The 15,606-nt window shown below is 43.4% G+C and overlaps 1 protein-coding gene across 13 annotated transcripts in view; it reads right to left on the reverse strand.

Moving 5' to 3' along the window:
* Positions 1–15,606, reverse strand: part of PPFIBP1 (PPFIA binding protein 1) — a 153,643-nt gene that overhangs the window by 39,395 nt on the left and 98,642 nt on the right. For all 13 annotated transcript variants that reach the window (XM_032473427.1, XM_032473424.1, XM_032473429.1 and 10 more), the window contains 4 exons: positions 14,877–14,975; positions 12,069–12,274; positions 1,988–2,074; positions 802–915 (listed from right to left, as the gene is read on the reverse strand). In XM_032473427.1, the coding sequence (XP_032329318.1) occupies positions 802–915; positions 1,988–2,074; positions 12,069–12,274; positions 14,877–14,940 (471 nt within the window). In that variant the 5' untranslated portion in view covers positions 14,941–14,975. Of the gene's footprint in view, positions 1–801; positions 916–1,987; positions 2,075–12,068; positions 12,275–14,876; positions 14,976–15,606 lie in introns of those variants that run through there.

The raw sequence follows: 15,606 nt of genomic DNA on the forward strand, positions 1-15,606 counted from the left end.
GATGTGCAGACAAACTACCAAATAGATACACGGGGGGAAAAAATGATTTGCTTTAGATAACCTTCAACCCAGCTGAACTAATGCTCAAGAAACAGCTCACGTCTGCTTACTGGGGAGACACAGATGGATCCTCACATATATAAACCTTATATATTCTTAAGCCTGATGAGAACGCGGAGGATGACATTATGTTTGCCATGTGCCAGGCACTGTTCCTACACGTACTAAGTGGTTCAGTCCTCAGAACAACTTTATGAGACAAACTCACAAGGATAATGCGGGAATTATTACCCTTATTCAACAGACGAGGAAACTAAGGAACCCAAAGGCTAAGAACTTGCACAACAGAGCAAGGAAATGGCAAAGCAGGGACTCAAGCTAAACAGTCTCGCTCCAGTGTGTAGTCTATGCTGTATTCTAGGTCCTCTTGTGGATGAGAATCCTATGTGCTGCCTACGTATATAACACATTTTTTTCCAATAAAGGTCATATAAGGCACTTAACTTTTTTCTCAATCATAAAATATACACTTATGGCTGGAAATCAGGAAACCATATCAGAGCATAAAGAAGAAAATTTAAATTATCTACAAGCCTACTCATATTTTACTCTAGACTCTAAATGCAATGAGCACTTTCTGTTGTGTTTTGAGACCCGCTACTCTAGATTCCGGCTTAACATATGCCAGTTTAAGTGAATCACGAAATTTACCACAGCATCGGAGCAAACACAACATACAAACGCAGCATCTCTCACAGCCAAGCAGGAGGAGCCCGCCTCGGTGCTGGCTCCCGCACGTACCTGCTGCAGCATCTCTTCCGTGGCGTTCAGCTTCTCTCTGTGCTCTTCGAGGCAAAACTCCAAATCTCGAATCTTCTCCCCCTGAGCCTCTACCTGGTCTGTTAACACACTTACCTGTATTTAGAGCAAAACACTGTAAATGGATGAGGAAGAATGTGGGTGCCACTGCAAATGTGGTTTCTCTGCATGGAACAAAAACTGGGATGATGGTACCACTCACTGGGTTGTAAAGGAAGAAATCTGAGAATTAATAAGACACAAGTCCTTTGCACTCTTATGTGATGCTTATTGGTCTGAAGACTCCTATTTAATTTTTAAGAAAGTTAGGGCCGTTTGGGGACGTGTAACACTTTACAGGGTAAAACCATTTCAACTGTTTATGAGAAGGAGCACGTACACGAATTACCTTTTTGGGGGGGTGGGGAGTAGGAGGTAGTATTAAAGACTGAGAGGAAGTGGAGTTACTATTTGAAAGAGAAGTTATCAAGGACTTTTCAAGTTTGCCACTTCACAAAGAATAAAGGAAAGAACCCAGGGAACCCAAATTCCATGAGATCTTTCATGGAAAGTTCCCCAAATGTGGTCAAAAGCCCAAGAGGAGCCAATGGTTGGTCCTTCATCCTCAGTCAATAAGCTTTGGTCCTTTTCGCCAAAACACCCAAGCAGAAATATGTGTCAAGGAGTTAAAACATCATGAAGAAGAAAGCTCAAATTTAGCCTACAAATAGGACTTCACTACACACTCTGTGGTTTGTTTTTTTTTTAGCCCATGGTATCATTTTTAAAACTGAAAAATTAAATATATATTCAGATTCAGAAATACATATTCCTTTTTATGGAATAGATACATGAACACATATATATGTAGAGTATAAAGTCAGAATTCATGCTATGTATTTTTTAAAAACCTGATTGTCAGAAGATCAGGTGACACTGTGCCTGTCATAGGACTGGCCCTTGAAGAGCTGAGGCTGCCTAAGGGTGGCTCACTCTAGACTGGGTGTGGACACCCTTGTTCTGCCACAGTCCCCACCACTCCCTGGTGTGCACAGACCGCCTACAGCGCTTATTTCCATTAGCAGTCCAGCTCCCGTAAGAATCTGAATTTGCCATCCCAATTTAAAACGGTCTCTGTAAGTATGTCATAAGGAAAAAACAACCAGCATTTTAAAAAAAAATCACTTGCCTGAAGAATGAGAGATTCTTTGTCATTTTCTAAACGTGCTAGCCTTTCTTGATATACATCTCCGTTCCCGGGTAGGTGTCCATTCGTCTGAAAAAGAAATAACATGGGTATAGGCCGACCCTCTTTAAAACGGAACTCTGGTGGGTAAATAAAACGTGCATGTGTTTTCACTCCCAGGAACCCGCACTGAATTCAGCCCAGCCGTGTCTGCCACTGACAGGCAATATGAGTGTGCAACGTGGTTCAGTTACCTGAGAACGGGTAAGGCAGGCACATTTGGCATTTAGGCATGTTTTCACCAAAATAAACAACTTCTCATGAAGCAGAAAATAACAACCCAGAAGCAACAGTGGCCACTGATTGTCACTGACAGCGGATGCACACCTGGCGCCTGCCAAGCTTTGCGAGTGTGTAGTTGGACACAAACCTGCTATGAACCCCTGAGTGTCACTGATTCTGGGTGGGGACAGGCGGAATGACCTGGGAGGCCCTTCCATTCCTCCTCTCTCCTCCAAAGTCCCAAATCCAGGGCTGCAAATGCCTGCCTTTAAATGGGAGGCAACAGGGGCATCTTACCCGCCCCGCCCCTTCCTGCTACTCAATCTCCAAATCACAGGACGGATCTTCCCTTCCTCTCTGAAGCCTTTCTCTTTTCCCAGCAATGCTTTAAGCCCTCAGTCTGCAACGACTCCCCCTCACAGCAGTGACGAGCCATGCTCCTCAGCGATGTATCACTTTTGGTCCTGAATTCATTAACGTCTTGCGAGTTTGTCTGCTCATCTACCAGGACGCTGAGCTTCCAGGCAGAGCCTGAGAATGGGTGTCACCCTGCACCCTCCCCCACTGCCGGCCCAGCACCCTGCTTAGACTGCTGCTCACTCTTCCTTCTCCTCCCTTCTGCCCCTCTTTTATCAGATTTGGGTTTCTTTACAGATGGTACAAATGCCAAAGGAAGCACAGATTAGGAAAGGAAGTGCAGATTTTTCTTCCTCAGCCGTCTTATATACACAAGTGACTAAGGGAGACAGTGAAAAGGCTCACAGAGCAAACAACATAAAAACGTCACTTTGAAATTGAGTGGTATACGTGATGTGTCTCGTTGTCTCCATTTAAATAGTTCATAATCACATAATATGTAACCCCAGCAGAATTTCCCGATTCCTCATTCAAATACAACAGAAATGAGAGCCAGTGGAGCCCAAAATGGTCAGACGGGGCCACCCAGAGTTCAACCCAGGGAGCAAATCACTGCCTCGGATTTGACACCAGAGAAAACACACGCTGCACAGCCTCGCCGCCCAGGAGGCATGTGACGTGACAGCGATTATTGTTCCAGGATGAACTGCTTTTACTATTCCACCTTTCCAATTAAGGCAGTTTCTAGGATAAATTCTGGGAATAACAAAAGTCGTGGGAGGGGAAGGAAACAAAAACAAACAAAAACGGAACTTTAACAAAAAAGAAAATTGCAGGATGTTTCTCGTAAAAACGCAGGCATGCTGGATACATTTCCCACAAGGCCACAAAAGACTGTGAAACTTATTTAGTAAGCACGTGACTGTGTATTCAGGGTGGATAAAATTTGGAACACCAGCTCTTGGACCACATACCTGTACAATTAGCACAGCAGAATCCCATCCCTGTTGTAAACTGAAGTGCCCAGAATTAAATTACAAGCATCGGGGGAGTCTGATGGAGTGGCCGGGACGACTTCCATCCCCGAGGACTGCCACGAAATCGAAATTTACGTAACTGTTCTTGAGGACGGTTTTTTGGGAAAGAGCCTGGATTGTGTAACGCGCGTTCTCAATCTAAGAAAGTGCTGGGACTGGCCCTGCAGGGTTTAAATTCCTCACTTGATTATGAACATTAAAGGGCATCTGCTTTTAAAACTACGCAAGCGATGCTTGATAAACAGGCACATTTCATTGGGTAGGAAAAAAAAAAGCTTTCTGCTCAGGGAGGACAAAAAGTAAAAGCCCTCTTTCTTCTGCCTGCAGGAAATTACAGCAAGATTAGACGTGTTTCATGAAGCCACTGTTTATGAGATGAAAATAAACTGTTCTAAAACCAGTTCTGCAAAATTATATCCTTAAAAAAATACTACAAATTGATCACAATGAGCATGCTCTCATTTCTCAACACTGTATTGAGATTTACAAGCATTCATAACACTCAGGAGTGGTTTATTTTTAAACACTGAACGTCACTACGGGAACATAAAGCAGAAGACCCACCACTGGAATAGTTACACACTTTTGAAAGCATCGTGCTGACTTAAGTAGGTAAAGGTCTATTCATTTCACATGTTTATTTCTGTTTCTGCTAATTGGGCTACCTCAAAAATGTTAGAAAGAGGTAAATTCCATTAGGCAAATAGCCTACAGCTTCTATTCTTCTCCATCTCCTGGTCTGTATACCAGACCGCCTCAAACCTCCCCAAACCCAGCACGCTCCCCCACACTAATTCTACTCCTGCAGATTCTGCTGCCTGCCCTTCCCTTCTTGTTCCTCATTCCTTAAGGTCCACCTCGCCTGGGGCTTGGTCCGTACAGTCTTCCTTGAATCACCTGTTCACTCGTAAGTCAGTTACAGCATCCAGAGGAAACTTCATTACAGCAGTCGTCACACTGAACGGACTAGGCTGGACTTGGCCATGTACATGTCTCTTCCAGTAGACTCTGCATCCTGTGTGATACATTCCCCCTTTCCCTCTGACACACAGTGGGTGCTGAGTGAAGGAACAATGACAGGTGTTCAGTAACCATCACATGAATAAAAGAGGAAGGAATGTTTGGTTTGAACCTGGCCTCCTTGCTTCTCAGTAAGACTTTTTCTCACGATGTTTCCTCTACCACCTGGTGCGCACTCCCTGGTCAACCTCTAGACTAGCCCCTTTCCCCTCAAGCTTGCACTCCCTCTTCCTGCCACGTTTAAGAGGTGACCTCAGAGCCTTTTTAAAGGACAATAATTGAGGCCTTCTTGCATGAACTCCCTCATACACTTTCTTCTTCAATGCACAATATCACATATTGCCTCCCATGTCTTCCCTGTCTTTCTTCCTGCCAGTCTTGGGGGGGAACTCAGTCTTAACTACTTCCTAAAAGCGTACCATCCCTTGTCTACTTATTTCACTTGGGTCCAACACCACAATAAGGCATCTCACGCTCTGCTGTCCAAAGAGTCAAAGAACACGATGCTAATAACATCGGAAATCAAGCCACTGGGCAGAGGCAGCACCCCGCTCCCCAGTCCCCTCGCTTGACGTGGTGTAATTAGGGCAGTGAGGCCGTCATCCTCGTGCTGTAAATAATCATTGCAGGGCAACACTGCTACTATTCCGGGCCATTGAGCATCCTTCCAACTGGCCAGTGTCCCTATGTCCTACAGCACCTCTGAGTCTGGGTCAGTCTTGCAAACAGCCCACTTATTTTCCCTCCTAAATGTCCACTGCTGTTCAAAAGAGGAAATTTGACGCCAAGGCAACAAGAACAACCTCTTCAAGAAGCCTTCTGTTTATCCCAAGATCTCATCATCTCTGCTCACTAAGAATCCAAAAGGGAAATAAATCTCAGGTACGTTTCCTTACACCCAAAAAGCCCAATCCTGACCTTCTCCTAGAAAGACATCAGTTTATTCGGTGTTGTCAGAAAGTGCATCATTAACAACTATTTATACAAATAGATAAAAAACAAATTTCTTCTGTACAGCACAGGAAACTATATTCAATATCTTGTAAAAACCTTTAATGAAAAAAGAATATGAAAATGAATATATGTATATATATGTATGACTGGGACATTGTGCTGTGCACCAGAAATTGACACATTGTAAATGACTGTACTTCAATTAAACCAAAAAAAAAAAAAAAAAAAAAAAGTAAGTGCATCGAAGACTGAAACTCAGAAAAGTATATACTGTCCTTTCCAAGTCAAGATGCCAGATGTGGTCAAGATCAGACTCTGGCTTTTGGGCTTTGTTTTTCTGGGTTTTCATTTTCTCAGGGCTTGTTTTCCAGAGACAGAAAGCATCTTCGTCACTGAACAGCCAATTGGAGCAAAAACAAGTGATCCAGAGCAAAAGAAACCACAGCAGTAGGATGGCCTCTAAGATTCACTTCTCCAAAAATGGAATGTCACCCGAAATGCTAGTGAGAGCAGCAGACGCCCATGTGCTTCCATCCACCAGTCTTACTAGAAATACTGGGAGGGAGCTTCCCTTGGAGTACTGGTGCCAAATTAAAACATTTATTGCCAAGATACAGTGGCTCTCCTGTTAGACAGCTAACGCATGGCCAGCACCTCCTCACTTGTGCATCCACGCCAGCACAGGGCGAGGCAGCAGACTGCTCTAGTGTCTCCTGGAAGGTTCCTTCGACACCTGTCTTGAGCAGGGAAGATGGGCTCCAGCCCCTCTTCGTCTTATCTCCATGCACATCACCATACTCCCCAAAGCTTCTGTGGAGGGGAGAGGGGTGCCTGTTGAGACTGCCGCATTATCCTGGTCACAAGTATCCTCCAACGTCCCCTGAGTTACTGAAGGTCCCTGGAAGCTAAGGCCCAGCTCCTATTCTGAGAGCACCAAAATCATTCATTCATTCGTTATTTATTCATTAAGTCCAGCTCTGTGACAGGATGAGCAAAAGAATCTCTTCCACTTTAGGAAGGGTCACTTGAGATCAAGAGAAAAACAAATGTCCCTATTTTTCCTACTATTTATTCCTTCTTAACTCACTTCCATAAAAGAACAGAGAAATCTTTATTTCATCCCAACGACTCCCAGTAGCCTGGGTTTCCACCGGAAGTGCTCCTCTCAATTGAGAATTCTGCTGACTTGGTCTATCTGCTTCCCTGTTTCTGTGGACCCTTTACATGGGAGTTTCCCAGAGGCCTGAGGGCAAAACAGGTTGAACTTCAGCCAGGACGTCTCAGTGAGACGCAGCCTCACCCAGATACTTGTGACCACATGCAGGGTACAATCTTAAGATGAACCTTGTTTGCCAAGGCTTGAAGAAACATTCCCTGGAGGCACACATGAAAAGAGAAGCTGTCAGAGAGCAGCGGGGATCAGGGAGGGGCTGTGTGGCTGAGAGTCAGGGACACGGGGAAAACAGCCAGCAGCCCCGGAAAGAACGTGCCCCGTGTCTGAACTCTACATAAATTATGAGCACTGTTATTTTTACAGCAACGTTTCAAAGAGGTCCATGTACCTCATGGGTTATGATGCCTGATTCGCAGTTATCACTTCCAGGATTTTCATTCACTTTGTTGAAAACAGTATTTTTGTAATTTCTGCCGATTTTGAGATTGCTTCGTAACTAAAACTGCCAAATAATCAGACATTTTAGGATTTCCTGCCCTGGTCAAGGTCACCATCCGCAGCTTTGACTACTGCAAAAAGCATTGTAAAAATGTTTTAGGGCAGCTCATCAAGTTAGATCTAAAGTAAACAAAAGCTACTTGCTTGGCTCAAACAGACATATTTTCCAATTTGCCCTCTTAAACTTTGAGCTTGATTAAAGAATGTAATTCTCCATTATCAATATTTGTGTTGACACATGACATTTCTCAATAAAAACTGAGAATTATACCTCAGTAATTGAACAAATGTACCATATGCAATAGATTCATCTTTTTTTTTTTTTTAACCACAGGAGATAAACTTTTGAGTCTTAAAAGAAACCTGTTAATTTCTAGAAGGCTACAGGTGTAACTCACCCGATTAAACAGGCTGCTAGTGTTACGATTTTCTTTTTTTTAATCCAACTTCCGGTCACATGAAATAATGAAACAGGCAGCAGAAATTAGTAGTGAAGGGATAACCTACACCCTGTGGGAAACCGGGGGAATCTTCCTGGCCTGGGCAAAATAATAATGAGAACCGCAAGTGCCCAGTTGCACTAACGAGAAGATTAGTATCAGTCAGTCTTAAGGACGTGCACCCTCAAGTCCACCATTAAACACGAATGAGACCTTAATTATGTAACTAGTATCACTGAAAGGTTTTTCTAAAATATTGTGGAAGCTTCTCCATCGTCTGAGAAATGTCTGTACTCTTTCGTCAAAGTGAAGCGAGTATGAATAATTTGCAACGTAGCCCCCCTTGTAACTGGAAGCAAGCCCTTGTTTCCCTCATTGCAAAGGGTTCTGTTCATTTCTTTCCCTCTGCTCTCCACAATCCATTGTTCAACGTTACCTTTTTGACAAACCATCCGCCAGGCTCACTGCTTAGCCCTCAACATACATTAGCTCCTGGGATCCTCACGACCCTGTGTGGCAGAAACCCTCATCCCCATTTTACGGATGAGGAAACTTGAGACCAACAACTTAAGAGAATCTCCCCAATCCCACAACCTTCTGAGTCAGAGCCAACATTAAATTTCGCGTCTCCAGAGCCGGCATTCGTAACTGCCAGGACACAATCCCGCCTCCGTTAGCATCCACTGCTTTTAATAGCAGGATGTCCTTCATTCATTAGTTTGATGATTTCCCTGTGTACGGCACAACTTGTTGGAGTCTGCATTTCTTCCATTCTAAGATGCCATCAAATTTTATCAAATTATTAATTCTAAAATTTTTGTTGGAGTAAAACACATGTAAAGTTTTTTTTTTTACCACCTTGACCACTTGGAAGTGTACAGTTCCGTGGTGTTAGGTACACACACTACTGAGCAATTGTCACGGTCAGCCATCTGCCCGACTGAAGCTCTGCACCCATTAAACATTAACCCCCCCGTCCCTCCCTCCCCCCAGCCCATGGCAACCACCATTCCACCTTCTGCCTCTGTGAATTTGACTACTCTAGGTACTTTACTATTAAAAAAAAATCCCATCTAAAAACGTGTACATTATAATGAGAGGAAGCAGTATTACCAGCAAATCATTAAGTTGTTTAAGTGTAAGGCTCTCTCCCTTTTGGATTCTTGATGCTGCCTGGGTTCCCTCTGGTTCTAAAATTTAAGTCGGCCACAGGCTTGGCTCTGACTCCTCATGTCACGCCTACACCTTTATTATTCCCAACACTCATTCCCACTCTCCCCTTCTCGCTTTGCCCTTTGCCATTTTCCCTCTTTTATTCTCTCACTTTTTAAGTCCTTGAGAAAAGATACAGAATTTGGAAGGACTGGGATCAAGATGAGGGGACAGAAATAATACAGTTCGGTAGATATACATAAGTTCAACCCAAAAAACTTACCTCTCTGGACCCACATCTAGTTAACGTTTTTACTATGGTTTTTTTTTTTTTTTTTTGGATGAAAACTGAATCTTCGTATGGTGTAAAACATTGGTCATTGTGTGGATACTTAACTTTAAAATGTCATATATTAAGATCGAGGGGGGGAGGGTGTAGCTCAGTGGTAGAGTGTGTGTCTAGCATGCATGAGGTCCTGGGTTCAATCCTCAGTACCTCCTTCAAAGATAAATAAATTTTAAAAATCACTTTCCCCCTAAAATTAAAGAAAAATTATTTTTAAATAAATTATTACAAAGTTGATTGGATGATAAACAGAACTTTAAATATACAGTTTTAAAAGGCTTAACAGTCACCAAGAGAGGAAATTTAAAAAACAAAGATTGAGAGCAACCAAAAGCACAAATTAACAAGCCATTACCCATCCAAGGAATAAACTGAACACAATAAATGACTTCAGTTCACTCAAATGTATATATCACTTTCCCATTCCTAGAACATCTTTCATCACAAATAGTTACTGACCCCCTACTACATGCCAAGTGTTGTTCTAGGCACCATGGATACAGTGGTTTGGTTTGGTTTGGTTAAATACAGGCATAGAATCTCTGATTCATGATGCTTCCATTCCAGTTGGAGAGACAGAAAATACATATAAAAATGGCAGATACGAAGTATGTAAGAAAGTGGGGAGTTCTAAGAAAAAACAAAGCAGGGAGATGTACTATGAAGAATAAATATGTGAAATGCTAGATAGGGTGGCCGGGGAAGGCCTCACTGAGAGCACAACTTTTAATACAAGGAGAATGCAAGAAAGCTAGCCATGCAGCTATCTGTCCAGGCAGCGTGAACAGCCAGTGCAAAAGCCCTGAGGCCAGTTTCCCAAGCATGTTTGAGAATCAGTGGGGAAGCCCATGCACCTGACGTGGGAGGAAAGAGGAGAAGTACAAGGAAACAAGAGGTCAGAAAGCAGTGAGGAGCACGTCCTAAAGACCAGGCAATCCAGGGAGCACTGTGGCTTCCATCGCTCAGAGAGCTGTGACTATCCCTGGAAGGCTCAGACAGGACTGAACAACACGAGTTATGTGCGGGTACCATCATCACCACTTTTAATCTGCTCCAGATATACTTTAACAGAAGAGGCTGAGCATATATTTAATGGAAATGTTTTGGACACGAGTAAAAAAAATCCCACCACAGTACCCTCAAGCCATGGCTGCCACTGGCTGCCTCTGCACGCGGGCTCGGAATGGGTTCTTCTACCAGGGGTAAGTCCCTTCTTACTACGTGCTGAATGGTCAGAAAAAATACAGAGTAAAGAAGGGGTGAGAGAGGAAATAGCCTAAGGAACACGGTAGGAAATGTCTGATCTCAGAGCATGAAGCAGCTCCCCAAAGAAATCAGCAAACCTGGATACCTACACCTCTGTAGAGGAGAAGCTTGCAGAGCAACTATAAAGCACAATAATGAGGCATCGTGTATTATAAAAAGTAAAATATCTCTAACTGTCAAGGTCGCATAACTACATCACCACTAGACGATGGAACGTACTGTCCACACCTAGAAAAGGGAGGGATGCTGGCTGGGAACGTAAGAACAGTTAGCCCAGGACTGGTTGGACCACCAGTACTTCTGTCACATCACACGAAAATGTTTTAGCTGTACGATGTACTATTAAGGTTCCCAAAGCAAACAGCTTACGTTTCCACCGCAGACCAAAAAAATAGATCTTGGTTCTTTCATGCAATTTTCACTAGCTTTTATATAAACATAATTAATTAATAAGCTTATTAATGCATTTCCTGAAAACTTGAGCATCCTTTAAAATACTTACAAAATAAACATGTTTTTAACATAATTAATAAGCTTATTAATGCATTTCCTGAAAACTTGAGCATCCTTTAAAATACTTACAAAATAAACATGTTTTTCTGTCTTTTTCTTTTGAATGTTTTTATAACATTCTTTAGATTTTATGTGTACACATACTAAAAGCATAGTATTTACCATCGTGTTCAGGGAAAGGGCAGATCTGCCAAGCCGTCAATTTTCAAGAAGGATGCCTAGAAAGAGGCTCATTGTTCAGTGAATAAGAGCACCATTTAAAGCCCAATCCAGTGCTTAGCTCATGCACTGGAATTGAAATGACTGCCACAACCACTAGATGGCGCTTGATATCAAATACTGCTACCAACCTCCTTTGCTATTAGAAGCATTCATTATTCACTGTACTTCCTATTTCGAATTGCTACTGGGTCCTTTTACAGTAACCTTCCCAGTGTTACCAGGAAAGCATCTATTAAGTACAAAGCTCTTTCCCTTACAGGACTATATGTTTTAAGACACAGCAGGTCATTCAAGCACAACTGAAAAGTTAGTCTACTTTTATGGGTAAAATCAGGTGACCAGTTGACACTCATGAAAGGCATAATATGAAATGCACAATGAAAGTGTCGTTAACAATGCCTTTCAAAAAAACTATCCTTAGAGTCAAAGGGGAATCAGGATCTCTTAAGGGATAAAATCAGGGCATACTAGTTGCCCTATAACTGATTTTTCCTGTTCTGATCAACTACGCTATGTTCTAAATTTTGGAACAAGATTCACCATAGCATGTACAACATCAAGAGTGAACCCTCATGTAAACTATGGGCTTTGGTTGATAATAATGTGCCCATGTTGGTTCATCGATTGTACCAAATATGCCATACGGATGAGGGATGTTGAGGGTAGGGGAGTGTATATGTGTGGGTGGGGAGGGCTATGTGTGAACTCTATTTTCTGCTCAATTCTGCTGTGAACCTGAAACTGCTCTAAAAAAATTAAGTCTGTTAAAAAAAAAAAGAACAGAATATTCATGGCATGGGACTGGTAACGTGCAGACATCTACCATATGACTCTGGAGCCATTCGATGAGCGTTTCTGCCGTCGAGTCGGGGATCTGGCACCTCAAGCCTTCCTTCTCATCTGTTTCCATCACCTCCAACACTCCGCGCAGGTCTTCCACGAGGTGCAGAGCTCGCAAGCTTCCCATGAATGGGGACGTGGGAGACTGGCAGTCGAAAATCCCATTGGAATATTCCAGGGCCTTAGAACCTAGGTTTACAAAAATTCACAGAGAGAGCAATGGAATTTATGTCAGATGATATGCCAAAGCTGAAGGTGGCAAGCAAGTCTAGTCACAGCGAGGAATGACCAAACAAGGAACAGGGAAAAGAGAGTTCAGTCACGCACACCTCTCCAAGGCATAGTTATTTGGTGCAAAAATAAAAACTATATACTTGATGATAAATATCAGAGGTCAAATACCTAACAGGGAGGCCAGCTGTGTGGCGTAGTAAGAGGACGGTGGGCTTTGGTGCAGAACGTGCTGACCTCAAAGGAACAGACGCTAAGAAGGCAGCACATCCGTTTGGGTGGAGCCGTGTATTCCTCAAAGCACAAATTTTAGAAATCATAAAGTTTTTAAATTTCCCCTAAAGAAGTTGCACATTGATGTACAAACTGCATGGCATAATTTCAAAGGGAAGAGGGCCAGTTATCCCAGGTAACTTACCAGAATTTAATCTCTTAAGAAGCTCAACGAATTGCACATGTACATTTGTGTATGTATGTGTGAGCGTGTGTGTATAAACAGTTTCCACCACGGTTCTGTTTGCAGCCTATCATCAAATGCCCTTGCTAATGTTCGCTTCAAAAAATAGCTTTACGACCATTTTTGTTTTCTATTACTCATGGATAGTAAGCATCAAATATGCATACTAACTCTTTGTACTTAAATTTCAGTACCTATGACATTTAGGCCGTCACCTCCTAAATCAGAAGGTCTCACAGCTGGATGAGACCTGCGAACCAACATGTAAGTTCTCTCTCCAGTTGGCCATGTGACAGGATCAATGCTAACAATGGGGAAAGGAATTCTCGTTCAGCTAGTTCACTCCACTGACATTCCTCATGCTGGACCCAACGATCTGAACCAAACATCTACCAAACTGTGATGGTGCGAACCACTGACACGCTACACTCAGTGCTAAGTGCCAACTGAGTCATGTAAACCGTCTGAATCAACCCTCGCAGGAAACTCCGTAAAGCTGAGATGGGAACTCAGAAAAACATAAAGTGAAAAGAGTTATGTCAGGAGGCGGGAGGAACAGAAAAGCAGTAAAACCCAGACAGACTCTGCTGTCTTCTTCTAGCAGTTTTAACTATTAGGCTTATCCGATGATGTCGCTGACAGTGCACAAGCCCATGGTAACCCTCTACCCCGTTCAGTCTCCATCAAAACAAAGTGGCGAGAGGGGAGAGATGTGCATTTAGAAAACTTCCCCAACGTCTGTAGTCAGTTCTCCTTTGCCTCTTAACTCAGCTGGAGAATTACTGATGGCAATTTGGAAATGTAACTCTGCCCACAAAGCTACTGGTCAAATTTATGACCGGGAAAGCTAAGCAGCTGGGCCAGGACAGCCACACCCCGGCCCGGTAGCTGGTAGAGGCCAACTGCATGCTGACCCCGACCATCAGGTTCCTGCGTGACAACCCCACCCGACAGCCCATTCAGCCATCTCCTCACTGTAATGGGCTCCGAAACACACTCTGGAGACAAAACACACACTGGGACCTGAGACCTTAGGTAGCCACCACTCCTGGGAGATGGTGAGGGAGCGAACGGGCTCACCTACATGAGTCAGTCACCTCGGCCATGGAGACAAAACCAGGAAGGGACGGTCTATTGCGCTGCTGAAGATTCTTAACAAGGAAGTAAGATGATCAGACTGGGGCTTTGGAAAAAAGATTCTGGTGGTGCGGAAAAGGATGGAGCAGAGTGGGAAAGCAGGCGTGTCGGGGACAGTGCGTGAGAGGGTTATTTAGATAAAGCAAGACAGTGGTGGCAAAGACAGGACAGACTTGAGAGAGAAAAAAAGGGAATGGCAGCATTTGGGAGGAGGTAGAATTGACTGAATTTGCTTAACTAAATGGGGAACGTGTGGGACAGAAGTGTCTAGAATGGCTTAAACTTCTGTTTTAGGAAACTGTATGGATGGAGGACTATGAAATTAGCCAAGATAAAGACCACTAGCTGGGCTTCTGAGGAAGGATAATGACACTGATGCGTCTGTAGGACATTTCAGGGCCGATACCTGGATGGCTGTTAAGAGACAGGGACCTGAAGCTTAGCAAAGAATTGGAAAAATAAACAGATATGAGAGTCATTGGTGGGAAAGTGAATGTTGAGGCCAGTGGAACAGACTAGAACGTTCCTGGATACTGGGAGAGCAGTGTCTCTCAAAGTGCCACCCACAGACAAGCTGCACCAGAATTCACCTGACATGCAGATTCCGTATCCTTGATCAGAAGCCTACTATGGTACTAGAATTGTTGACATTTTGAAATAAAACTTAAGAATAATTCTGGTACAGGGGGTGGGTATAGCTCAGTGGTAGAGCACATGCTTAGCATGCATGAGGTCCTGGGTTCAATCCCCAGTACGGCCATTTAAAAGAAAAGAAAAGAAAGAAATAATAATTCTGATAGAAATTGAAGAGAGATAAAGATGAAACCGTGGGGAACCTAAAGGCGTTGGAAAGAGCCAATAAATGAAAATATTAAAGTGGACACATAGTAAAAGAGTTGTAATGAAAAAGCCAAGAGAGCAAAGTAAATGTCACGACTGCGTCTTTTAGAGGATGCAGATTACTACCTGCTATAATACCATCCATCTGCTCCAACGCCGCAGCCAACATGTCACTTGCATCACTCATCATTTTGCTATTTGTCAAGGGCAAATTCCAACCTCGATCTGAAAAAAATAACAATGTTATCGTCACATCCTTTAGACGACACATGCTTCCTGGCAGGTAATGATAACTCTGCGTCAAGTTATGACTCCACCTAGCAGTCAAACAAATATGGAGAATTTCTGAAGTCTTAGAGCTGAATTAACTGAGTCATTAAGAAGCTGTGGCCAACCGTTGCCTGGCTACTGTGCTGCAGGACCCCATGCCATGCCGGGTTAGTTAATAGAATAAGTGTGATTCAGTCCCTGCACCCGGGGTTTCGGCCCCAGGAGGATGGTTTCCATGCTGCACTCTGTACAGCTCTAGGTCTCTGTGAGGGCATCGGGGTGGTGTGGAGCCTTGCTGAGGGCCACGAGAGATCCAGGGTATACAAGACTTCCTGCTTCTCTGCACCAGCCCCACCCGATCTCTGCTCTCTTGATTTTGCCTTTATTTGTTTTTTTCTCAATAAGGACTTACTGGAAGATTTGTCTAGGAAAATGGTGCAGGAACATTTATACTAAGCACACACACATCTGCTCACATTTTCCAGTGTAACAATAGCCACCATGCACTGAGTGCCTATAGTGGTTCCTGCACATTTACATCAGTTATCCATAACCCTTTATCATGACAGCAACTCTATAAAATGTG

Source organism: Camelus ferus, chromosome 34, assembly GCF_009834535.1.
Source record: "Camelus ferus isolate YT-003-E chromosome 34, BCGSAC_Cfer_1.0, whole genome shotgun sequence".
NCBI lineage: Eukaryota > Metazoa > Chordata > Mammalia > Artiodactyla > Camelidae > Camelus > Camelus ferus.